The sequence below is a fragment of the Salmo trutta genome, chromosome 22, assembly GCF_901001165.1.
Source record: "Salmo trutta chromosome 22, fSalTru1.1, whole genome shotgun sequence".
NCBI classification, from domain to species: domain Eukaryota; kingdom Metazoa; phylum Chordata; class Actinopteri; order Salmoniformes; family Salmonidae; genus Salmo; species Salmo trutta.
The window spans coordinates 22,572,696-22,600,321 of record NC_042978.1 but is presented as its reverse complement, the minus strand read 5'-3'; the positions used below and the strand labels follow the sequence as shown (position 1 = coordinate 22,600,321).

The window sequence follows — 27,626 nt, the reverse complement described above, 5'->3', positions numbered from 1 at the left end:
TGAACAATTGACAAACATTAGGTCATAATATAAGCATTTGACTATAATGGCATTCAAACACTAATAAAGCCTTACTGTAGCTATGTGCTTACATTAGTGTGACTAAATTGCTGACCAAATAAACATTCCACACATACACTGCCTCCGCTCAGATGTCTGTTCTCTGGGGTTGCCAAGGTAGCAGCAACTGTAATATGCAGGAGTCTCCCACCCACCCCCAGTCCCTCCTCCCAATCGGTGGCTGCTGCCTGAGGCGAGTTGGATGGAAGCTGAAAATGTGTAGGATGTCTGGGAGGATAGCAGAGTAGCAGGAGAGAGGACCCCTGTGAATCTGGGACGCCCCAGCTCCGTGACGTCAGGCCTGGATATGACAACAGTGACAGCAGCTAGAGCCGGAGCAGTGCGATGGTCCTCCAGATCTGGGGACTGGCTGACTGGCCCACTCTCCCTCTCCCATGTATGGGCCACTCAAGCAGCACAGGGAGTGGGGGGAGAAGAAAGGAGACAGCCCGGGTGTGTTTATGCCTGGGATTCTAAAAATGTATTGCATGTATCTGCACTCATGGGCCTGGCTGGTCTGTAATACCTGGCGTAAGGGAAGATGTCAGATGTGTGTAAATCTCGTCCCATACCAGCTATATTAATGCCTTCTATCATTTCTGTCTTACAGTATATTAATGTATTCTGGATTTAACAAATGATAGCGATTTGAGTATGTCTAAGATGATGCAGAGTTTGTTTTCCATCTTTCACTTTGGTCCAATTTAAGAGCTACCAGCCTCATTGTCATACTAAGTACTTTATATCATACTGTTTTATCATCAGCGTTCTACGGAGGAAGCTATTTTATGCACGCTTGCATCATATTAATTGTTATATGAACCAGTGAGATTCATGTGAACCGGAGGAGGGTGAATACACACTGTGTTCCACTTTGCAAAGCACTGACATTCATTCCTGATGCTCATCACTATGGAACGTTTGATTGCGCAAGAGCTTAGTAAACAAACAGTTCCAGCAACAAACCAACAATACAAACCATGTATTGGAAGTAAATAAAACAGCATTGGCTTTGACTGTGAACTCCTTTGAACGTACAGGTAACTGCCAAACAACAAAACACCAAATGATGGAACCCCATGAGCTTAGAACAGCTTCAATCCACCTTGGCATAGATTCTACAAGTGTCTGGAACTCTACTGGAGGAATGCGTCATTCTTCCAGGAGAAATTCCATCATTTGGTGTTAGTTGATGCTGGTGGAAAATGCTGTCTCAGGCTCTGCTCCAGAAACTCCCATAAGTATTCAATTGGGTTGAGATCTGGTGACTGAGACGGCCATGGCATATGGTTTACATCGTTTTCATGCTCATCAAACAATTCAATGACCACAGGGGCTGCAGGTAGCCTATCAGTTAAGAACGTTGGATCAGTAACCAAACGGTCGCTGGTTCAAATCCCCAAGCCAACTAGGTGAAAAATCTGTATTTGTCCTTGAGCAAGGAACTTAACCCTACTTGCTCCTGTAAGTTGCTCTGGATAAGAGTGTCTGCTAAATAACTAAACTGTAACCACTTGTGCCCTGTGGATGGGGGCATGGTCATCCAATGGAAGAGACATACATAAAGGTACAGACACGCACACATACATTGTTGTATGGTGGTATTATACATTTTGTAATGTAGTGGTGTAATAATGTTGTATGATGTACTGTTTTATATTTTGTTTTATGTGTAATGTAAGTACCTTAATGTGTTTGGACCCCAGTAAAAGAGCAAGGCAGCAGCTAATGGGGATCCCTAATAAATACAAATGGGGGCATAGCCATGGTAGCCAAAATAATGGTTTGCCCAGCATTTCTATACATGACCCTAAGCATGTTAATTGCCTTATTAAGTCAGGAACCACACCTGTGTGGAAGCGCCTGCTTTAAATATACTTGTTATCCCTGATTTACTCAAGTGTTTCTATTATTTTGGCAGTTACCTGTATATTTTAGTATCAACAAAGAGATGAGAGTAAACTGAGTGAAAAAGTGCATTTTTCATCTCTTCCCTGTCAGACCAATAAGTTAGCTGTGTGTATCACAGAGAGGATTGGAGCGACTTGAACACGAGTTCACCACAGGTCTTCACACTCTCTCTGCTCTCAGATGTACTGTGAGGTGTTTCAGGGCCTACTACGTCATAGCAGACATCAAGTAGGATGAATATTTCATTCACATCTGCTTGTTTTTTTGTTGCATTGTCAGTATCATTTGCATCAGTTGTCCCAGTTGTTAAATTAAGGGAAGGTGACTGCATTGATTGTACAGGGATCATTGTTGTCGTTGGTCCGTCCATACAGACTTTGATATACGCTGTAATTTAACCTATTGCGCCCGTGATACAGCCAGGCTCAAAATGGCACCACCCAAAAGTGACCAAAAATGGGCTTCTAAACTGGCAAACAATGGCCAGTACAATCATGATAGGAACAAATGGGTAACTCAAATGGAGAGGGGACACAGCAGGCATTGGATAAAAACTGTGTCCACCCCTTGGGCTTCGAGTGATGGTCTCTTCAAGGGAAGAACATCTTTGAGGAAGATGGGTCTTGTATTACAGTGCGGTAATTATTTACTGTGTGGAGAACATGAACAGATGACTGTCTCAGTATGTAAAGTCTCTCTCTTATCAGGAACCAAATCCCAGGCACAATCAATTCCTGTTCCGGCATGAAATACAAATAACGACATGAGAGAAAATAAATGTATTTATTATGGATCCACATTTAGCTGCTGCTTCTTCCTGGGGTCCAGCAAAATTATGGCAGTTTATACAATTTTAAAGCATTACAATACATTCACAGATTTCACAACACACTGTGTGCCCTCAGGCCCCTACTCCACCACTAGAACATATCTACATTACTAAATCTGTGTGTGTATGTATGCATGTGTCTGTGCCAATGTTTCTGTTGCTTCACAGTCCCCGCTGTTCCATAAGGTGTTTTTTTTATCTGTTGTTTAAATCTAATTTTACTGCTTGTGTCAGTTACTTGATGTGGAATAGAGTTCCATATAGTCATGACTCTATGTAGTATTGTGTGCCTCCCATAGTCTGTTCTGGACTTGGGACTGTGAAGAGACCTCTTGTGGCAGGTCTTGTGGGGTATGCATGGGTGTCCAAGCTGTGTGCCAGTAGTTTAGACAGACATCTCGGTGCACTCAACATGTCAATACCTCTCATAAATAAAAGTAGTGATGAAGTCACGACTGAACAGTAGTCAAGGTGCGACAAAACTAGGGCCTGTAGGGCCTGCCTTGTTGATAGTGTTGTTAAGAAGGCAGAGCATCGCTTTATTATAGACAGACTTCTCCCCATCATAGCTACTACTGCATCAATATTTTTGACCATGACAGTTTACAATCTGGTGTTACTCCAAGCAGTTTAGTCATCTCAACTTGCTCAATTTCTACATTATTTATTACAATATTTAGTTGAGGTTTAGTGAGTGTTTTGTTCCAAATACAATGCTTTTAGTTTTAGAAATATTTAGGGATAACTTATTCCTTGCCACCCACTCTGAAACGAACTGCAGCTCTGTGTTGAGTGTTGCAGTCATTTCAGTCGCTGTAGTAGCTGAAGTGTATAGTGTCGAGTCATCCGCATACATAGAAACTCTGGCTTTAGTCAAAGTCATGGCATGTTGTTAGTAAAAATTGAAAAAAGCAAGGGGCCTAAACATCTACCCTGGGGAATTCCTGATTCTAACTGGATTATATTTGAGAGGCTTCCATTAAAGTAACTCTTTATCCACATTATAGCAGGGGGTGTAAAGCCATAACACATACGTTTTTCCAGCAGCAGACTATGATCAATAATATCAAAGCTGCACTGAAGTCTAACAAGACAGCCCCCATAATCATTTTATCATCAATTTCTCTCAGCCAATCAGTCATTTGTGTAAGTGCAGTGGTTGTTGAGTGTCCTTCCCTATAAGCATGCTGAAATTCTGTTGTCAATTTGTTTACTGTAAAATAGCATTTTATCTGGTCAAACACAATTTTTTTGTCGGCTATTTGAGCCAGTAAAGGGGGCTTTACTATTCTTGGGTAGTGGAATGACTTTAGCTTCCCTTGTTATAAATACAAACACATTCATTTTCCTAAAGAAATGCAGCCAGTGCACAAAATTATCAAGAAAAATGGGCAACTGACAATGATCCAATTCCTGCCTTGGCGTCACCTGATCAGTCATTTCCATTCTCTGTATGCTAATGACCAGAATCACTAAAACTTTCCTAATGTATTCCATTAAAAGCTGTCATTCAATATGTTACCAGGTCCACAAGAATATCACTAGCTCTCCCCAAGGGTGTATGTTTATGTTATTAGAGGCAGACAGAGGCGGTGATGCTTCAGCTCTGGCTGAAGATGTTTGCATTTTTACTGAGGATTAGGATTTTAATACCGTCTTTATAGAGATACACACAAGTCTGTTGGAGAACCTTCTGTTTTAGTCAACACCTCAAACACCCTGTCCTTCACTCCCTTCCCACTGAAAAGTGGAACCTGCTGCCACACAATACAACTCACTTTGTGTCTCTCTTTAGTTTTGTCTTCAGCCTGAGAGAAAGTTGAGAGGGTGATGTGCCAGAGTCAGTGAGGGCATGTGTGGGCTCTAGCGATGTGCGTGTAAGTTTGCCTTAAATAAAAGATTAACCTGCAGGTCCCTGGTGTATTACATGCGCAGCAAGAAAGGCGTGGGGAGCAGGGTAAACAATCTGAGGTGGCACTTCACTGAGCTGGAGCGGGCCTGACAGACGAGCGCAGAGTGGCCGGGTGGGCTTGTACCTCACGCCGCTCTCGCTTCATCAAAGCTGACAGCACCCGGCCCAGAGAAAAGAGAAGCCTGTCTCTTACAAAGCTCAGGCTTAGGTAGCTCTCATCACCTTGTCATCACGGACATCCTCCTTCCCTTTGAACTGCAGTGTAAAGGAATTTCACATTCTGTACTTAAAAAATGTACATACAGTTAACTGAAAGGGCAGGTCCATATGCATTAATGTCCTGTATGTGGTGTTTGAGAATGTAGTGTTTTAAATGGTATTCTGGTCAAATGTCTAGAAAGGTATGTTTGGAAAAGCACAAGAAAAGGCTCAGGTGTATATTACGCTTAAAAAATAGTCCTCCCCGAAAGTCAGATAATGATACCAAGTGGTTGTGCATGCAGCCTCCTGGCATTCCCTCAACTGAGAGGGAGAAACGCTTTGTTAGTCTAAAAGTTTCAACGACGAAATTGCACCCATGGGAGCACAACAAAGACATCCACCGGAGAAGGGGGATATTTATAACACACTTTGTGTTCCTAAGTCATCAGAGACCTTGTATGGTAGAGAAGAACTCACAACGTTCTTAGAAATGGCCTTACTTTCCCATTTAGGTCAGTGAGAGCTTCCTGGTAATCTTGTGGTCCTTTGTGCCTCAGTTGGTAGAGCGTGGCGCTGCAACACCACATTTTGTGGGTTTTATTCCCGCTGGGGCCACACATACATAAAATGTATACACACATGACTAAGTTGCTTTGGATAAAAGCATCTGCTAAATGTCATATATTATTACTCTATGATGTCTCTTTTTACTCTCTCCGATATAAAATGTTAGGTCTCACTGTTTACTGTGCGGTCACGGTTTACTGTGCATCACACATATGGAAAAAATATATGTAAAATGAGTGGAGAGTGTGGTTTCCAGGTGCTATTCTTATATATACTACACATTACCTTCCTGCCAGCTCGGGCCGATTATTGTAAAAGATGGCCCTGTACTTCCATCAGCCTGCTGCTGCCTGAGCCACTGTCTAGCCTGGCTGCTTCTCATGGTCAAGAGTAGATGTTGCTCTTCAACACTGGCCCTTTTTAATGAGATTATCAAGGAAGAAGTGTCACTAAGTAGGATCTAAAATGAAAGCCATTATCTGGCATTATCTCAGAGCAGCCTCCCCCATCCATCTGCTATACCACCCACACAGCCACTAGGCTGGGATTAGAGGCATGATTAGCTCGGAAGTGCTGCTTAAACACCCCTGTGCCACATAGCACTGGGTTTCTTCACTATGCTGCTCACCGGCCAGTTCCAGGCCAAGCCCCATCCTCCTGCTCTGCAGTAACCAGCTGGAGTACTTCCTGGGATCATAGGCCTCTGGCACCATGCCATCCCACCCTGTACCACACCCACCCACTTCCTTTCTTCCCATGGCCTGTGTTTCATCGTACCTGTGATCTTGTCGCGGACCAGTTTGCAGGACTCAATCTCTCCGATGCTGCCGAACAGGCTGCGGAACTCCTCCTGGGTCATGTTCTGGGGCAGGTAGTTGACAATGAGGTTGGTCTTGCTGTCGTCGGTGGGGCCTCCAGTTTGCATGGGTGAAGGGCAGCTGCGGCTGTTGCTGGACGGCCCGTTAGCCGTGGTGCCGTTGGGGCCGTTCGTCACCTGAGGCTCCATGTTGCTGATTATCTGAGGGAGGGAAGGGTTCGGGAAGAAGAACAATCAAAGGGGAGGTAGGAGGTACGGCATCTCAATCTGAGAACCATGATTCAATATTGGACCTCACATAAACACAGTAAACATCGAATCTACATTCCAGGCCATCAAAACTCAGACAAAAGAAAGACCAAGTTTAACTCACAGTATGAGACCATAAAGTAAACACTATATGTACACATGCAACTTAAACTCCTACATATTCATGCAGACATAGCTGTTAGAGACATGAGTGATATTTTTGAGTTCTTCTCTGTGCTTTGATAGCTGGTGCAGTTAGAGAGCGGTAAAAATTTGAGCGATTCAGCGGGGCACTGCTGTCTGTCACAGGGAACATTTACGGCTGGTTTTGCAGTGTGCTTTAAGAGCAGGTGTTTGAAGTAGAGCTTGCTGGCCCTTGAGGGAGGAGGCACTGAGGAAAGGCAGTCTGATGTGCTTATCTACTGGTAAACACTTATTTCAAGATCCCAAGACTGCCACCAAATATATTCAGCCATTAGCATAAAATCTGTGTGTTTAATGGTATTATCTGATTCTCGGTTACAGTCAGTTGATTTCCATCATCCACTTACACAGAGAAGCTGAGCCTAAGAGGTTTATGGAAGGTCTGTGTGAGGTGTGGCGTGTTTGTGTTTGGAGATATAGGGTGACAGAATAGGAACCTCAGGGTGCCTGCTGTTAAAGGCATCTGCCCCACATGGGGGTGAAAACACCCCAAACAAGGTTCTTTGAAAGGTAAACTTGATGGGCTTTTAACTAAAGAAGACGACATAGGGAAATGTAGCAGTGTGAACAACAGCCAGAGCACCAATTTACTTTTCTGTGTTTTATTGAAAGTCTGTACCAGAGACACTGGGGAGTGGCTGTGTAGACTCTGAGTTTAATCTGTCAGTGTCTGTACAACACAACTATACAAAATCATTAAAGCTGCAAAATGTAACTTTTTGGGAGACCCGACCAAATTCACACAGAAATGTGAGCTATAGATCTGTCATTCTCATTGAACGCAAATCTAAGTAACGGTAGATCTGTTCTGTGCACTATTTCTATCCTTCTCGTTCTTAAGTTTCGCTTTTGCGTCTTTTACTTAAGGTTTTGTACACCAGCTTCAAACAGCTGAAAATATATCTTTGGTTATTGAAAAAATATTTCACAGCGGTTTGGATTGTACAATGATTCTCTGCATTATACAATGCTTGTTTGGTCACAAACTAAATTAACTATTAGAATTCTACCAATGAGGAAATGGCAGAGCGATTTCTGCATATTGCACCTTTAACAAAGAACCTTGGGAAAAAAACACAGGTAAACACTTCCAGAGGTGAACCAAAATGAACTAACGGTAGTATAAAGCTCACCTCTAAAATGGAATGACTGTAGTTAATTTGGTGTCATTTAAATAAAGATCTAAAAGATGAGGAAAATAGGATACATGTTCTTGCTGTTTGAATCAAAAGTGAATCAAAATCATAGAAAAGGAAAGATCTTCGCACAGGTTTGGGTGTATTTATTTATATATATACCGTAATTTCCAGACTATTAAGCGCACCTGAATATAAGCCGCACCCACTGAATACATTTTGTATTTTTTTTTGGAACATAAATAAGCCACACGTCTATAAGCCGCAGGTGCCTACCGGTACATTGAAACAAATGAACTTTACACAGGCTTTAACGAAACACGGTTTGAACCAAAAATAAATAGGCTTTAACGAAACACGGCTTGTAACAAAAAATAAAACATTTGCAGTAAGCTTTAGTTGTCTTTTTGCACTGAGTCAATTCCTCACGCTGCTGTTTCCAACGTCTTATCATCGACTCATTAAGACCAAGCTCCCGTGCAGCAGCTCTATTTCCTTTTCCAACAGCCAGATCAATCGCCTTCAACTTGAAAGCTGCATCATATGCATTTCTCCGTGTCTTTGCCATGATGAGGGTGACAAAATGACTACCGTAATCAGAATGATGGGTAGTTTGAGAGCGCTCGATTTAATCTAAACAGTAAACAAAAAAGTTGTTTGACCTTAACCCGTTCGACAATTTCATTGGTCTAATGAAAGCTTCATGCCGCCAAAAAACGGAGCAAGTCACAGAATGTGTTTTTTTGGAAAATTGAAAGCGGGAAAAATCCATATATTAGCCGCGTCATTGTTTAAGCCGCGAGGTTCAAAGCCTGGGAAAAAAGTTGCGGCTTATAGTCCGGATTTTACGGTATAGAGGTACAAACTTCAATGTTATATATATATATATATATATATATATATGAGGTACAAACTTCAATGTTATATATATATATATATATATATATAGAGGTACAAACTTCAATGTTATATATATATATATATATAACATTGAAGTTTGTACCTCTATTCAAAACCAGCATATTTAGAAAGGTTTCCCCATCTGACTGTAGCTAAGTTAATGATTTGATAGCAATGATGTTGTTGAAAACTGGTCTAAAAACTAAAATAGACAATATTTTATCACAATCATTATCAGTCACATAGATCTGAACTCTATTGTTTTCTCCTTTGGTTTTCTAACACGATCCTCAAGCCTGAGACATACATTATCTACAGTGGAGGAGGGTATATCATAAATAAACTTGAATGTGAATCATTTCAGCCTCCATCTTCTCATTCCACACATACCAGTCTGCTTTACAATGGAACAACACACAAGATAATGCCTGGAGCCCACAGCAGAATACAAACAGAGAACCGCCTCTTTAAAAGCGCTCATGATCTATTCTGCATGCAAATTGTGCTTTTGACAGTATCCTCACTACTCCACCAAAGAGGGACCACGGAGACAGCGAGGAAGAAGATATAAAGTACCTAGCAGTAACAAAGTTGATTGGGGGGCCTTATTAAATTTGTTTACACTTCCTGCTGAGCTTCATTCTGTCAAAAATACTTTCAACTCCATGGGACGTGTGCTTTGAGTTTTCACCAGAAAAAGAAAATGGCTACCTTTAATTACCCAAGACCCGTCAGTTAGATTGACCAATTATAATTTCTACCCCCTGCCACCGGCACTACCCATGCTCAGCTGTCCATTGTGCCTCAGTGGCTGGGTATCTCTGCTCTCCCACAGAGTAGCCCAGTACTGAGAAAGGCAATATCTCCATGGTCTCTCTGGGTTCCTGGCCGAGGCACTACAGCGCACAAGCAAAGCCTTCAAAGGAGCTCTAGCATCAGCCTGAGGACAGACACCAGGCCTACTGATTCAACAGAATGCTAGCTAGCTAACACTAGCTTCAGATTAGAGCTTGTTTCCCCTGACCGGGCTGAAACACAATGCTGGATTTACAGCCTCCATTAATGCCACTGGGCATGGTGTGTGGGAGGGACCTGCTTCCTCTGGACTAAAATGGAGGCCTTAGTGGGTTCAGAGTGTAGGAAATAAATATTGGTTCATGAATCTAATGTGTGTGAGTCATGCAAGGCGTGAGTAAGGCAGTGTCTCTGGAGGCTGTGTCTGTGTGGAGGAAGACGGAGGGGATAGAGGTCCATTAGAAGAGGTTAAAGTTCACCCCTTTAGATGAGTGAGTCGACAAAAACAGATCATCCAGGCCTATCCTTAATACTTATGTAGCAGTGATTTAATGTCATGGGTTTTTATTATTGAGGATTTTGTTGTGTATTATTTAGATTTGAAATAAGATTGTATTTATGTGACTATGAAACAGTACCTCAGATTGGGAGTGAGGTAAGAAGTGATTTGCAAGGCTGGAATATTTTCTCATATTGTACATCACAACTTGACAAAATGCATACATTTTCCATTACCTATACTGTCTTCATTATTCAATAAATAACACACCAGATGCAAAAATAAAATTACAGAATGGGAAATATATAGCCGACATAAAAACATTTGGATGCAAATTTTAGAGCATTTATATTTATAGGACCTAAAACATGTACATTTTAAGGTTGATGAATGGTTAAAGCATTACAATTTTACATCCAATATTGTAAAGATTCACATATTTATATTATATATAAAGCTATATTTACTCTCCATCTTTTTTCCATTCACAGTAAATCAATCAGCATCCTCCAAGCACACAGTACATTAGGTTGGCAGAAAAAGTAGCTGGCGCAGTGTGTCTGCCCGGCCGGCCTGCATCAGGGCCCCTCCCCTCTGGCCTAGCAGACAGACAGGCCTGCTCCTTCAGCAGCACTGTCATCACCATTGGTAATGTCGGGTAAAAAGCCATTTTTGTGGCTGTCTCCTTACCATCTTTGGCTGTGTCAGCAATCCCTTCTCTGCCCAGCCCTGTAGCTGCGGGAGTTCTGCCTGACGCCACTGTGTCTCTGTCGATCCCTAGGAGGTTTCAGGGTCAAGATTTAACATGCTTGTTTTTCTACACAGGCCTTACGGTCACCAGCCACACTAAAACACACAGGTGGCTTTGCTTCCTTCCAGATAGGGGTTGGTTTCTGTATAGGAATACTGCTCATTGAGACCTGGGTATAATTCAGATAAGGGACAATTACTGTAATGTTGGTGTTGAGTATGACGTGGTCTATTTAGGGAGAGGAGGATAGACCTGACTTGGGAACAATGGTGACCTCTGTAGCATTAATGATGTGGATATCCCTCTCACTCCTGGTGAGTAAACAAGCCCCTTGACAAAGACAGCTCCTCAAATGAGCTGCGGGCTGCAGGCAGCAGCATCCTCTGCAGAATATAGAGCTGAAGCTGTAACACCAGTAGCTAAAACAGCCAATTTAGGAGGAGAGGATTTTGAGGCTGAGCTCTTGCTTCATTTACTCTCCCAGACAGAGGGATGAGAAGGTAGAGGAATGCAATGGGATGTAACCAGTCAGGGTCAGGTGATGGAGGAGACCATTCATCCTCTGGGGGGTGTTATTGGGGTTCCAGATGAGAATGGACTGTCAGCTGGAGAGGGGAATTGGGAATAGGGAGGGGCAGCTTGTGTATGCTGACAGGTTGGTGTGTGTCAGGATGTTTGGGTTGATAATTTGGGGAATGTAAATTGAGCCAATGAATTATGGGTACATTTCCTTTACCAGATGCCACCTCTGTTTTAGTTTAGGTGAAGACCGAAGGTTATAGCAACATCTTACAGCTTTAGAATATAAAGAACACACTGTATTACACATTCATCTTTGGGGGATTAATACTTAAGGTAATATACATTTTTGATCTAGCTTTTTCTTATGATCTACATTTTCCCATTCACAGGGATTCAGATGAAACAATACACTGCTTGAGTCAACCTGAACCATCATACACACAGGATTTGTCAAAGTGAATACAGGTATGACACAGACACTTATTTTTAGCCAAAGAAACCAGCATGGGCTGGACAGCCTTAAATAGATGTGCCCCCAAGGCTTGGATACCCAGTGGACATAAGAGGTCACCCAATATGGTGGACCAACGTCCATTTTAAAGGAGAGGGCATATTGAACTGGCAACATCCTTTTTTCCATTGAGTTTTAATCTCATTTAAAATTTGGAAAGCTAACCTGAAAAGAGATGTTAAACAAAGGTGAAACATTAAAAGCATTTTTCACCCTATCTGCTATGGATAGCTTTAAATGGGCGAGTCTAAAAATGAATGGTTTTGCCGAAGTAAGCATAATATCCAGCATGTTCAAATGAGGTCCCAAAACATGGTGAAAAGCAGCAAGCAGGTGTAGGACTAAACATTGGCTATGGTTTCCAAAACATTTTAGCAAATGGTGTACTACCCACTCTACTGAGAGGTTGTGGGTAGTATTGCAGCAAAAGGGTAGTTTGTGTTCCTTTTGTATTTACATATTGTAGCTACAATATTAACTCTATGCAAACAAATATCTATTCTAAAACCAATTTCCAAGCAAGCATACAGTTGCTGAAATATTTAGAGATTTTAGTGGGTATTAGATATACGATAAAGACGTATGGTAGCTGAAACCTACATTCTATTGTTTTATAACCAGTACCATAACAGATATACAGCCAAGTGTATCAATACAGCCACTAATAATGATTCTCTCCCTCTTTCTATGTCTGTCTGCCTCGCTCCAGTATGGACACACACACACACACACACACACACACACACACACACACACACACACACACACACACCCTGATAACATCTCAAATAATATTCAAATGATGGGACAGTGCAATTACATTTAAAAAAAACAACAGATGAGCAATCGCTCATGGGTACAATTTCAATTATTCAGGGAATACATTTTAGTTGTGCGCAGCAGACATTAGACAGAGTTATTATATAATCAATATACTCTCTAGTGTGTCAAATATTTGACACCCTGTAAGGGCTCCCCATCTCCTTGAGCTCCTGAGGTGAGCGGTGTGTGTCTGGTATGGCAGTCATGTAGAAAATGTTATAACTGCCCACAGAGGACATTATCTCCCTCCGCAGCCTGCGTCATCTAGCAAATCTCACATGACCAGAAGCCTCTCCTCTGCCACGGTGACACTGTAAAAGCGCCACTTTACTGCCAGGCAGACCTCCCCTGCCCAAACGAGCTTAGACAATCAATTTCCCGTGACTTTGCTGGGATGGATGCGGATAGGAGACACTGCAGTGGATCAGAATGCGGCAGTAGTATAATTGAACTGATAGCGCCTGGCACAAAATGGAGGTCAGTTGGATGGTTGTTTGTGATTTCAATGTCTCGCCACATCCCAGCATTCTCCTATATGCTAGAACAGAGGATGACCTCAACAGGATATTATACACTGACTCATTAGACTATCAGTAAAATTATCCTTTCAGATTTTCCTGTTTACATGGACATGTTCAATCATAAAACACGGAATGAAATCCAATCTGTTAAATATTTCATATTTTTTAATCAAAGGGTTGTCCATTGTACAGTAAAGTATTCTGTAATTCTGTCCTCTAACAAGTACACTAACACAGTGAAAGGTCATAGTGTCCTCGATCCAATGAAATGCTCATTTCAAGAAGAGGGTAGGTCACAAACTCAACCATTGAAACCCCAGCATGCCACAACTCCCTCAAAGTGCTTCAGAGTAAGAGGGAACTTGAGTTATCAAAGCGATTCAGACACATTTATATGATTTTTGTATCTTAACTCCAGGTCAGTGAAGTTCCCTCCATGCTATAGATTTTTTTCTCCATCTTTTTATTTTTCGTTGCCTCTCCAGTCATCCTGCAGGTCAGACGGAAGCTGGGTCGGATCAATCAGGAAAGTAATCTGGAACACCTTGCGCCGCACCCGCCTGACTCCACCAACATCGATCCGCATCTACTTTGCCAAATTGATTTTTTCTCCCCTTCTCTGTGTGACTCAGAATAATAAATGTTTCAGTGCTGTATGTAAGCAATTTTTCATTTCACTTTGCTTGACTTTTTCCCCTTATGATGTCCACTGTTTTATAGGATCGATAGAACTTTCCCAGAACCCTTTCTTGGCCTCTCCACTGAGTAATCTACATACACTCTCTAGGGTCAAAGGTCAGGAGATGAGAAGGCAACGCGCCGCTATTAATTGCAGAAGATGTCTGCAGCAGAGTCAAGCTCTTTAAATATCACAGCTACATCTAGTCTAATCTTAGAGTACCTTGGAGACATCAGTCTTACATTGTTTCAATTTCATTCATTCTCTATTATATAGTCCAACTGTAGACACTTATATAAATCTCAGAATGTATCCTCAAAACATACACTGGTTATACAATAAATATGAAATGCATCCAAGGTCTGCTTCTAGAAGGTCATAGCCTGACATTCTTTGACCATGGGCTAAATCTCAGATCCGACAGCTAAGTCTGTCTGTGTTTCTCTCCACTTCTGAAAGCACCATGTGCATCAAATGGACTTCTCACTAACTCACTGGCTGTTAAAGATTTCTGCTAGCATCTTAAATCACCCTCTCCTTCTTCCCAGCTCTGATGGTAATTGGAAAAACAACTTATCTTTTAAAAAAGCAAACACTAAAGCACAAGTAAACGTCCGCCAGACTACTTTCAGGAAAGTTCAAATTGCAAACAAAAGACCACTTAATAACCACTAGAAGGGAAACATTGGGAGAGCCTGAAACTTTTTCCTACACAACTGAATTATAATTAGGCCTGAATTCAATCAAAATGTAATCTAGCTTCTCTGCAGTGAGCTTTTTCCTGATTTGTTTTCGTGGCATTGGAGTTGTAAACTGCCTTAGTCTAGAGAATGAGCAGCCCACAGACAGTGACCATAGAGACCTACGGGCCGCAGTCTCCTGCCACTGCCAAACCCTAGGTGGACTCAAGCCATTTGTACATTGGCTTAAATCCCAACTCTGCACCAATGCATGGAAGTAGAAAATTGGTGAGCATCTTGATTCTGAGATGACACTTCAATGTGTGTGGCTCTACTGACCTGTGCTATCCTTCCCTCCCCTGAAGTGGTGTGAGAACTCCTGGCCACCTGTCTGGCAGCTTGGCCGTACCCTGTACCCTAGGCGTACATGTTCGGCCCCAGCCCTGGGGCCTCTGGAGGTCCTGTCCATGAGCCAGCATGGGGAGAGGAGCTGTGATATCCATAGGCTGCAAAAGGCCAGCTGAGACTGAACTCTGAACACAGTGGTCCACTCAGAGGGCCTCTCAGCCTCATCACTGACAAAACATCAATACTACATGTGCAGTGGTCTAATCATACCGCTCATGTGGGATATTAATGTTCCCTTAATAGGTTATTAAGTCTTCGTGACAGATTACATTATTTCATTTAATACAGTTTAACTAAAGGAGAGAGAGAGAAAGAAATACCACCCATGTCTGCTAACCCCAGTCCTAAGGCTGATTCCCAACGACAGGGTCAATACACTGTCACCCCTCACTACGCACACACCCGCGCCACTCTATCACTACTACATGATTGGACCCTCATCTACACAAGTGGGATACTTCTGAATGAAGGTGACTACAGTACAATGCAGCCTTGGTTTCGTTCGTATTTTAAGTGAAAGCTCATTACCATCTTGAGGTTGTTTTTCGCCAGTGTAGAAGCCATGATTCCACTGCATCAGCACCCGGTGTCAGATCACTGCACCTGTGCAGGCATCAATGTTCCTGACCAACAATAAGCTCCTCTCCTTGCTCGTAAGGTCTAAAATAGAAATGATATGTAAAAACCCCAGCCTAGTTGTAATTAAATATTTACATTTTTTTGTTAAAATTAGAATGAACTAATGTACTTTGGATTCTAGTTCATCAAACCTTTGCACACGCCTAAACACTATCCCCTGGATGTTCTTTTAATTAATGCTGATTTGAAGCCAGGATGAGTCATATCTGCTTGGGTAAAACAGGTATAGATGTACAAATAGCCTGTAGGTAAAAGACCAGAAACTAAGCTGCACCAGGGCAAAGCCTTGTCTGCCTGCCTATAAGACAGAGAGGGAGAGTCCCAGGCTCCCTACACACACAGACAGACAGACAGACAGACAGACAGACAGACAGACAGACAGACAGACAGACAGACAGACAGACAGACAGACAGACAGACAGAGGCCCAGCCAGAGCAGAGCAAGGCTCCTCCTAATCTAATCATTGCCTATGATCTCTGCTGCCCCATCAGCTGCTTCCCAGGCTGCCGGCCTGCTTGTGTGTTTCCAATGACCAGAATGTGTGCCTGCCTTCTCCTGACAGTCAGGGGCCTTGCAGCTCACACAGGAAGCTAAATCACACAGACACCAGCCGTTGCACAGGGCTTCATTCCAAGGCCCATGATAACAGTACATTGCTAGGAGCTAATCTGGTTATTGATTAGGATCTGAACTGGAGCTCATATAATCAAATAGCTGCAAGACGAAAGGACATGTCATCTATCTTAAGTAAATAATACAATCGAAAATACGGAAAAGCAAGCACCTGCATGGAGACAGTTAATACATTATTTGAGAAGAGCAGGAGAGACAGATTCATTACATATAATGTCCTTGTATGACAGTTGAATGTACAGCATGTTCTGTATTAGCATCCATTGTTATATCTATCCATGTGCAGTACATTTAATTGTACTGGTACTAATCATACTATACAAGCTCTATGAGTCATATTCATATAAAAAATGTGCATCTGTGAAACTAATCCTCAAATTTTTTGTGATATAATATACTAACTTGGAGCATATTAGGTCATTAGAAAATTGGAAACAGATTTCAATATTTTTAAAAAATCTACTCAAATTTAGCTTCTGCTGCAGTGAGAAGACAAAGCCTAAATGTATACTCACAGCTAAGATTACCCCTCCAGCATATCAACTAAACCATAAAATGTGGCATGCATTCAAAATAGAAGATTAATCTCCTTCTGCCGTGGTACAGTGTAATTGAAAATGCCCACAGGAGACTATCTATGTTCATATAGTATGTGCCAGAAAATATAGGGCTATTTCCATGGAAAATTCTGGAATGGAGTTTTATATCAATAGCATGGCGGGGAGATATGTATTTGGAAGATAGCAGATGGTACACATCTATCTCTCTGGATCTCAAATTGATGGTTCTGTTAATTGCTTCAAATGTTTATCTGTCTTGATAGATATCTGTAGTAAAATTCCTATTTCCATCTAGTTTGAGAAGAACATTTTACAGTTGATATGAAGGGAATAGGCCAGCGTTTACTTTTTGCCCTAGTACTACACAGCTGATTCAAATAATTAACTAATCATCAAGCTTTGATTCTTTGAATCAGCTGTGTAGTTCTAGGGCAAAAACCAAAACTTGCACCCCTTGGGGTCCCCAGGATAGAGTTTGGGAAACACTGGTATAGGCATTGACAGGATCAATCCCTTTCCCAGATAAAAAAACCTCTGATGGCAGTGGAATTGTTCCATGTCATTTCAGATAGCCATGACACTCACCATCTCAGATTGTTCTGAAATTGTGTCTGTAGTTAGAAACAGGTATGATTGGCATTCCTGAAGCATTATTTTGTTGGCATTTTATTTTATCTCCGATAAATTAAGCTAATTGATTGCACCCAAATTGGACATTCTAATTTATAGGATTCAAATATGTATTTTTTATTTTTGGGGGGATGCAATTAGTTTAATTTCTCAAATTCAATAAAATGATGTTTCAGGAATGCTAATTGTATCTGTTATGAACTACAGAAACGATTTTAGAACAATCTGAGATGGAACGACCTAGTGATCAAATCTCATCGCACTCATGCTTGCCTCAGCTTTTGACAGCGATAGAAAAATAATGGTATGAACCATATACTTTTAGGCAGTAACGCTTTTATGTTCTCAATAGGGATTGAGGAAGCTTCTGTCAGTTCCACCACCCTGACCCCTTGTCTGTGGGTACCCTGTCCGCTACGGGTCTGTGGGTACCCTGTCCGCTACGGGTCTGTGGGTACCCTGTCCGCTACGGGTCTGTGGGTACCCTGTCCGCTACGGGTCTGTGGGTACCCTGTCCGCTACGGGTCTGTGGGTACCCTGTCCGCTACGGGTCTGTGGGTACCCTGTCCGCTACGGGTCTGTGGGTACCCTGTCCGCTACGGGTCTGTGGGTACCCTGTCCGCTACGGGTCTGTGGGTACCCTGTCCGCTACGGGTCTGTGGGTACCCTGTCCGCTACGGGTCTGTGGGTACCCTGTCCGCTACGGGTCTGTGGGTACCCTGTCCGCTACGGGTCTGTGGGTACCCTGTCCGCTACGGGGGGTACCCCCCTGTCGGGTGTGGTACCCTGTCCGCTACGGGTCTGTGGGTACCCTGTCCGCTACGGGTCTGTGGGTACCCTGTCCGCTACGGGTCTGTGGGTACCCTGTCCGCTACGGGTCTGTGGGTACCCTGTCCGCTACGGGTCTGTGGGTACCCTGTCCGCTACGGGTCTGTGGGTACCCTGTCCGCTACGGGTCTGTGGGTACCCTGTCCGCTACGGGTCTGTGGGTACCCTGTCCGCTACGGGTCTGTGGGTACCCTGTCCGCTACGGGTCTGTGGGTACCCTGTCCGCTACGGGTCTGTGGGTACCCTGTCCGCTACGGGTCTGTGGGTACCCTGTCCGCTACGGGTCCGTGGGTACCCTGTCCGCTACGGGTCCGTGGGTACCCTGTCCGCTACGGGTCCGTGGGTACCCTGTCCGCTACGGGTCCGTGGGTACCCTGTCCGCTACGGGTCCGTGGGTACCCTGTCCGCTACGGGTCCGTGGGTACCCTGTCCGCTACGGGTCCGTGGGTACCCTGTCCGCTACGGGTCCGTGGGTACCCTGTCCGCTACGGGTCCGTGGGTACCCTGTCCGCTACGGGTCCGTGGGTACCCTGTCCGCTACGGGTCTGTGGGTACCCTGTCCGCTACGGGTCTGTGGGTACCCTGTCCGCTACGGGTCTGTGGGTACCCTGTCCGCTACGGGTCTGTGGGTACCCTGTCCGCTACGGGTCTGTGGGTACCCTGTCCGCTACGGGTCTGTGGGTACCCTGTCCGCTACGGGTCTGTGGGTACCCTGTCCGCTACGGGTCTGTGGGTACCCTGTCCGCTACGGGTCTGTGGGTACCCTGTCCGCTACGGGTCTGTGGGCAGATCTGACTAGGAAATGTACTTCCTTCCTCCTTCCATCTCATTCTTAATCCTCCTCCCCTTTCTTTCTCTTGACCTACAGCAAGTAGAAACAGAATATTTCCCCCTGTTTATATTTACAGTACTAGGATTTGATGGTGCAGACTGTGTGTAAAGATGTAGGGAAGCGATAGGCCTAATGTGTTTGTTTGTAATCCAACCAGCAGTGCCATTTTGTTGCATGTTGTTATGTTGTATGTTAAATGTATAATTCATCCGGCAACAGAAATATAAATGTTTGATGCCTTCCAGGCTGTGAAAAAAATCCCCTGTTGGAGGGATGACCTTGAAACGTCCTTTATCATCACAGTAACTGGCCACTTTACTTGGCAACGTTGAACAACGAGCCGGAGCAACTGCTAACGATACCAAGCCTACTGCTGCTGCTGCTTTCTTTTCTCCTTTTCCTGGGATGCAAAATGTAGATCAGAGGAGTGTGCGGTTTGGGCAGTCTCAGGAGTAACTGCCACTCAAATCCAAAAGTATGTAACACACAAAACACACGGAATACAGAGGAGGATGAAGAAAGAGAAGAGTAGAAATATGGAAGTCAGCGTTCTACTTCCATCTTTGAAAGAACAGAGATATAGAGAGGATATATTAATATCTATCTATTTCCTTACTTTCCTTTAGTATATTTACTCAGAAAAGCAGGAGCAACAAACAACAAGAGCATGACCCTGTGTTTGCTACCGGGTTGTTTGCGCTAAGAATTTGTAGCTGATTATTGTCTGTCTGTGGTACTTTCAATTTCCACCAAAGGAATTAGGCTTGTATTTGTGAAGTCAGTTCCCCTCACAGCTGAATTCCTTCATCTCTCCTTTCTAAAGGGGAAATTAAAATAAATAAAATATATCACTGTGGAAGCCTATTCCATTTTTAACTAAACCGTTTTGTTGATATTCATGTATGTTTAGTCTTCACACAAAAGGAATATTTAATAACAAAGCCATATATTTGAGACAATGGTTCAGAGCGGCTTATTCAAATGGGTATTAGCTCATTACTCCCTACTGTTTTTGTCTGAGTATAGGCTAAGGTACGTTGAAAATGAGTGTTTTTCTTGCTTACATTAGTAATATTGATAACACCAAAACATTTATAGGGAGACGTATTAATGCTTATGGGATTAAACTGTGTTATAATTTCCTTGCTTTCCAATTCATTCAAATGCATAGTGTTATCAATAAAACAAAAAGCTTTTTTGAATCAATTATAAACGAGAGACATTTATGGCATAAGTTTGAAATTAAAATGTGAACCTACTTTACAAAGCAAATGTTCTACTATATGTGATTTATCATCCTGCTTTAAATCTCAATCCAAATGAATTACTATAGATCCCCCTTCAGGGCATAAATAATCAAAACATGCAATTATTTAACAAATCACCACTTTGATTAAGATACTGCCATGTTAGTGACTATGCCTGACTGGAAGCAGGCAGGAGATAGATGATTGAGACGACACCAACATGACCATGTGGCATTTCTGCTGGGAGTTGCATGTGAATAATTACCCATGCTGCTCAGGGACTGGAGACTCAGTCCAAGTCCTCTCATAGGCACGGTAGCATGTCAACAGCAACAACACGATCACATCTCACACAAAACATTGGAGAGCTGCGGGGTGTTTATTTGTCCACATCTGGCTATTCAACGGTTCTACAGATTGCTTCAGATCTAAGGGCGAGGCATGTGGTCAGTTATATTGCTGTAATTAATGGTTAGATGCCTCTATGATAGGGATGGTACTGAATATTGATATTATGCGCTGATTACAGATGGGTAGATGTAAACTGCCCTGTTGAGTAATGGCAAAGTATTCCACTGTCCATTTTAGTCAGCCTCATCTCCTCTCTTAATTTGTCTACTAGTTAATCCGGCTCTCAGTTGTCTATCTACATCTGGACACTTGTCAGTTGTACTTCTTTTCAACTCTATGAACAACTGCATCTGCACAGCATAGGATACAACACATTAACTACAAGACATCCATGACAAAAAACAATGTTTTAGCAGTTTATTTCCAATTCAGTATTATATTGCAGCCAATATGTTACTGTTTATCATGCAACTATCATGTAATCCTTTCAAATACATCCCATTGTTACATGTATAAAAATGTAACCATGATATTTCATACCTGATTGGATGGATGGAAGCAGCACTCAGCAAGCTGAACTTTACCTTTACGTGTTTGATTTGAGTACACTATTCTCAAGAGCACTACTCTCAAGGGCACAGAATCTAAGGCGGAGCTCGCTAATTGAATCACCTCAAACCACCGCCGAGGTTGTTCGGCAGAACCTGTACTAGCTTTAATACTGTTCTTACACCCATACTTACACCTCCTTCACCATTACTTGATTCAGGTAGAAATAAATCATTGTATTCTTCCAGGAGGACCTTGCCTCACCTATAGATCCTATCGCTGTTTGAGGCAATACTGGTCCGTTTTAGAATGACTTCTCTTCACAACAATGGTAGCGTAGCCTAAGCAAAGAGAACACAACCTGATCTTATAAAATATGATTCTTATTTGTCTCTTTACCCTCTCTCACTCCCTGTCCAACTGTGAGAATCTGAGAGCCCCGTTGACACTCCACTGTTATGTGTGTTAACACCATCAAGTGCAAACTCTCCCACCTTCTGAACCACACTCACCACAGCTCTTTACTCACCCCCAGTTCTCCCACTAAGGTCAGCAGCCCCCTCCTCTACCCACACCAGTCTGTGGCATACCATCCAGCTGCTCACAAAACCCTACTTTATATTAATCTGAGTATCTCTACTATTAGCATTGATATGTAACCTTGGTGCTGGATAGTAAAGATTGCACCCTGAGTGTTGTAACTCTAATGGAAGGCAGTAGAAGTGTGGTGACACTGCCCAGTGTTTGAGCCCCACTGACAGACAGCAGGGTGCCGCTCGATGTGGAGCGCGCTCAGTTCCACACCGTAAACACTAACGTTAGATATCCCCCCCCTCTCTCTCCTTCCTTCTATCACTCCCAACGCCCTCGCCTCCCTCCTTTAGCACTGGGTTACTGGCAAACCCCTCCATCACTACGCTACAGAGAGCAGTCAGGGAGACAGGGTGCTATCGGTGTCACCATGGTTGGGAATTGCTTTCTTTTCAATTAGCATTTTGATTGCACGGAAAAGCCCACACACAAACGATCAAATATTCTCTTCGAAAAATGAATAATGCTTCCCACATTCAAGATGCTAATATGGAAGCTGGCAAATTCCCTTTGTGACAGGGACAACATTTTAAAAGCAGGATAATGCCATTTGAACATTTTATTCAGCTTATTATTAACAGCATACAGTAAAATAATGTTTGATATGTCTATGGAAATGTAGAAGTCAGGGAAAACAGCCTCTGTGAGTGCAGAAAGGTTTTACAAAAATATGTGTTTGTTGATTTGGTTAGTCAGCCCTGCCACTTGGCTGTATGTTGTTGTTGTGGATGGATCAGAGTTAAACTGAGTCCCTGGCAGGCACTGCCTCCCACCAGCCGGGGGACAGCCCGGGGAGGAAGTGACTCTGAGCCCTTTGTCAACAATGGATGCACAAACATCCACCATGCAGCACAGACAAGCGCTACCAGCAGTGTCAGAGGCAGAAGCAGAGGAGGCACAGGCAATTCTTTAAAAACCTGTCTAAGTGAGGGGAAATGTACACCAATGCAGGCATGCATATTACACACACACACACACACACACACACACACACACACACACACACACACACACACACACACACACACATCTCCCTCTGATACACTACACATTCACAAACGCTATTCACAACCGTAGGCCTACAGTACATACACTGTCAAACATTACAAAAATAAAACCTACCAAAATGTGCACTATAAAACATGAATATACCAAACCTACAAAAGTACAATCAACTATTTACAACGAACAACATCATGAACAATATAATGCAGGCAAAATATCAGATAAAACAATGTACTTTACGTTTGCTGTGCACAGGTAACATGAACAGTTTACGATTGTGCAAACCTACAGGGAGGCCAGGAGATTCACGCACCACTTCATGGTCGTAAAATGGGTGTCGATCCCCGAAACCTCTCCACTGCCCCTCGCCTCCATGCTTTTCCTCTCAGAGCAATGACTATACCCATCGCCTTCTCCCAAAACTGGATGAATAACACCCCATTAACTGTTAGGGAAGGAAGGCACACTGAGTGAGGCATGGTGCTACTGCTGCAGGCTGTCGGATGGATGCAAGGACACAACAAGCAGCTGGCAGGCTGCAGCCTCCTTACCATTTTAAACCTATTCCACTCCATTTGTGAGCCGGCAGCTGTTTTCTCTCCCCAGCGCCTGAGCAAATTTCCCCCTCACTTGGAGCTCTCTCTCTTGCTTTCTCGCTCTGTGATGGTCAGACAGTAGGCGGCTTGTGAAAGCAGGCATTCCCTTCTTCCAGAGCGGCTGGGTGAGAATGTAAAAGGCTGCAGCCCCCTCCGCAGTCTCCTCCTCCTCATCTGTGAGGTCAGAGCTCCCCTCTCTCTGGAAGCGTGTGCTGCAGCATTCTCACTGGCTCCTGCGCCTGTCTTTCCAGCCCACTCCTCCACAAAGTTAACACATTCACTCTGGTAGCCTCACAGATGCAAGGAGCGCTTGGCAAAGAAAAGCTTTTTGGTACCAGCAAAGCAATCAATCGCTGCTAAGGTCTTTGCTTGAGTGAGCACAAAGAGTGATTGCACCCTCAGGCACTATGGTAATAGGATGCCTGAACAGCACTATGTATATAAATTAGCTATTACTGCATGCATGATTAAGTCTGCAAATACACACTACCCTAGTTGTATACATTCATATGTGCTCATATTTGTTGCATGCATCTTATTCAAATAAGGATGTGAATCCAGTTAAAACGTATGTCATTTACAATTCATGAAAAATATCATTAGATATTGCTAAAACAAATTCAAAATACAAATGTTATATAGCCTAATTTTAAGTTGCAGTTATTTAAAAATAAATTGGCTGTTAACAGCTAAGCTACAGATATGCATATAGCTATCTATTTTAACAGTGCATTGTGAGTGAATGACTGTATCGGTGTCCTCTATGTTTTTAGTATATGCAATATAACGGTCTGACTTTTAGAAGTGTGTGATGTGAGAAGGTATGTGTGTGATCGTTTTAATATAAGGTAAAGCCAAAGAAAAATGTCCATCCTGGATGGACAATAAAGTTTTATTCTATACTCACGTCAAACTGTAAATCTCTCACACACCTGCAGGAGCGATACATCTAGAAACAACAAAGCGCCCCAAAAAATTGGGATAGGCTCCCTACGGATTCAAACACAAACCCCATACGGAAGTGTATCACCTGGCTTGGCTACTGCTGCAGAGGTGCAATGATGACGGTGACTCAAAGCAGTTCATTAAATGTAGACAAATAACGAGATAGATAAGACAGATGCCTTAGCATAGGCTAAACAAATGGTTCCCTACTCACCATGACCATTCTTGTTTTAGATTGAGGAGGATAAAGCGAAAGGAGAGCAGCAAGTATGTAGTCTTCGTGTGGATAAAGAAAATCGGTTGCTAAAGGAGTCGATCCTAGTGCTGGGCGCGCGTGGTCCCAATGACAATCGGATAAAGAAGGCGCGTGTGAGTGGATGAACGTGAGCCTGCAGTGTGTGCAGCGTGTCAGAGGCGAGCCGTGGGTGGAAATCTCTGCGGGAGCGTCGGAGAAAAGAAACGGTCCCAAAAAATAAAACAAAACTAAAAGGGTAAGTCTTCACTGAAAGGAAACAGCTAATGCAAGCATCCCTTTTCCTTCAAACCATTTATGGGTTATTCAGTCTGTATGGTTTAGAATCTCATTGGCTGCGATAGAGCGAGGAAGGGGTGGCGCGCTAGTGGAGGAGAGTGTTGGGGGAGGGCTAGAGACGGAGCAGCAGGGAACTACGGGGGGCGATGGTACCGACGTAAGATGCTATTTATATTACGCACTACAACATCTACAGTATTCATCTAACCTCCAAGCGAAGGCAGAGAACTTAATTGGCAGCTGTAACATGGAGCAAGGTAACCAATAACCACCTCGAACCCCCACACACGGTGTGATGAGGTTTTGTAGCCTACATGGATGGAGACCTAGCACCATTAACATTATATAGAGAAGTACAGTAGCATGGCATTACACAGTAGTATATCTGCCCTTTTGATGTTGATGATTTTGTTAATGTTACAGCCTTACCCCAGCTTGCCCCTCTATACCCCCTGCTCCCTCCTGTCTTTTCTGTGAGCTTCAACCACATGTGCTTCCCTTCACAGCTGCACGCAAGCACCATCAATAATTACAGCTCTGTGGTTGTAGTGCTCTGGTGTGTGGACTTTGGTACCTGGGTAGGGGATGCATCACATCCCATACCTATAAGCCTACTACTAGGCAGGGCAAACCCGTTTCGGTGATTTCTGCTATATCACCCAAATAAATAAATCACAGCACGTTTTTGGACTGATTAAGTACAATACCATTGGAAATTAATGTTGAAAGTTAAATTTGTATTCCTAAAACTTAAGTTGAAAATAATGCTGCAGCTGCTTCCTGTTGACAATACATTTTGACAAATAGCCCAATGTAAAAACACAGTTTTAAAGTGTCCAAATGAATAACCAATATGCAGAAACAGTAGTACACTACATGACCAAATGTATGTGAACACCTGCACGTCGAACATCTCATTCCAAAAATCATGGGCATTAATATGGAGTTGGTCCCCCTTTGCAGCTGTAACAGTCTCCACTCTTCTGGGAAGGCTTTCCCCTAGATGTTGGAACATTGCTGCGGGGACTTGCTTCCATTCAGCCACAAGAGCGTTAGTGAGGTCAGAAACTGATGTTGGCAACTAGGCCTGGCTCGCAGTCGGCGTTCCAGTTCACCCAAAAGGTGTTTGATGGGGTTGAGGTCAGGGCTCTGTGCAGGCCAGTCAAGTTGTTCCACACCGATCTCAACAAACCATTTCTGTATGGACCTCGCTTTGTGCACAGGGTCATTTTCATGCTGAAACAGGAAAGGGCCAAACTGTTGCCACAAATTTGGAAGCACAGAATCGTCAAGAATGTCATTGTATGCTGTAGCGTTAAGATTTCTGAACTGGAATTAAGGGTCCAAGCCCGAACCATGAAAAACAGCCCCAGACCATTATTTCTCCTCCACCAAACTTTACAGTTGGCACTGTGCATTCAGGCAGGCATCAGCCAAACCCCGATTCGTTAGTCTGACTTCCAGATGGTGAAGCGTGATTAATCACTCCAGAGAACGCATTTCCACTGCTCCAGATTCCAATGGCGGCGAGCTTTACACCACTCCAGCTGACGCTTGGCACATGATGATCTTAGGCTTGTGTGTGGCAGCTCGGCCATGGAAACCCATTTCATGAAGCTCGACAAACAGTTTGTGTGCTGACGTTGCTTCCTGAGGCAGTTTGGAACTCGGTAGTGAGTGTTGCAACCAAGGACAGACTATTTTTATGCGCTAGGTGCTTCAGCACTCGGCGGTCCGGTTCTGTGAGCTTGTGTGGCCTACCACTTAGCGGCTGAGCCATTGTTGCTCTTAGACGTTTCCACTTCACAATAACAGCACTTACAGTTGACCTGGGCAGCTCTAGCAGGGCTGAAATGTGACAAACTGATTTGTTGGAAAGGTGGCATCCTATGACGGTGCCACGTTGAAAGTCTGAGCTCTTCAGTAAGGCCATTCTACTGCCAATGTTTTGTCTATGGAGAATGCATGACTGTGCTCGATTTTATACACCTGTCAGTTACGGATGTGGCTGAAATAGCCAAATCCACTAATTTGAAGGGTAGTTCACATATTTTTGTATATATAGTGTATTTCTGTCTGTAATAAAGGCCTCTTGTGAGGAAAAACTCATTCTGATTGGCTGGGCCAGGCTCCCCAGTGGGTGGGCCTATGCCCTCACATGGCTGCACCCCTGTCCAGTCATGTGAAATTCATAGATTAGGGCATAATCAATCTATTTCAATTGACTAATTTCCTTATATGAACTGTAATTCAGTAAAATCTTTAAAATTGTTGCATTTATATTTTTGTTCTGTGTATATATATATATATAGACTTTTTTTGATGAATCACTATTATCGATATCACGCTAAAATAAATAGAATAAGGGGCAAACGTTTGAGACAGAAAGTCCCAACTTCGACAGACAAGTATCTAATTCTCGCTGAAGTTTCTAGCCACATCTATTAGCAAGCTAGCTGGGAAGGGCTCACCAGGACAAATGACTGACTAAACCAAATCCGTTCGTCTCCACTCTACTCTCGCTGTGTGACATACGTCAGCAATTTGGGCACCAGGTGTGTCCGTATAGCCTCTCCCTCATTAGTCACTCTAGCATGGTGGTGGAAAATGGTGTTTCATAAAGAATGTATTAATATTTTCCCCACCTTGTCGCCATTAAATCTAGTTCAAATCGAAGCCTTTGCAGCCTGAATGGAGAATCGAAGCCTTTGCA

The 27,626-nt window shown here is 43.2% G+C and overlaps 1 protein-coding gene across 10 annotated transcripts in view; it reads right to left on the bottom strand.

The window, feature by feature from the left end:
• The window catches only part of elavl4 (ELAV like neuron-specific RNA binding protein 4), an 85,550-nt gene that overhangs the window by 28,650 nt on the left and 29,274 nt on the right, over window positions 1-27,626 (bottom strand). For 5 of the 10 annotated variants that reach the window (XM_029707242.1, XM_029707243.1, XM_029707240.1 and 2 more), the window contains 2 exons: window positions 10,771-10,857; window positions 6,258-6,498 (listed from right to left, as the gene is read on the bottom strand). In XM_029707242.1, the coding sequence (XP_029563102.1) occupies window positions 6,258-6,498; window positions 10,771-10,857 (328 nt within the window). Of the gene's footprint in view, window positions 1-6,257; window positions 6,499-10,770; window positions 10,858-15,502; window positions 15,581-23,391; window positions 23,565-24,595; window positions 24,986-27,626 lie in introns of those variants that run through there. The other 5 variants (XM_029707246.1, XM_029707245.1, XM_029707250.1 and 2 more) reach the window with 5 other exon arrangements.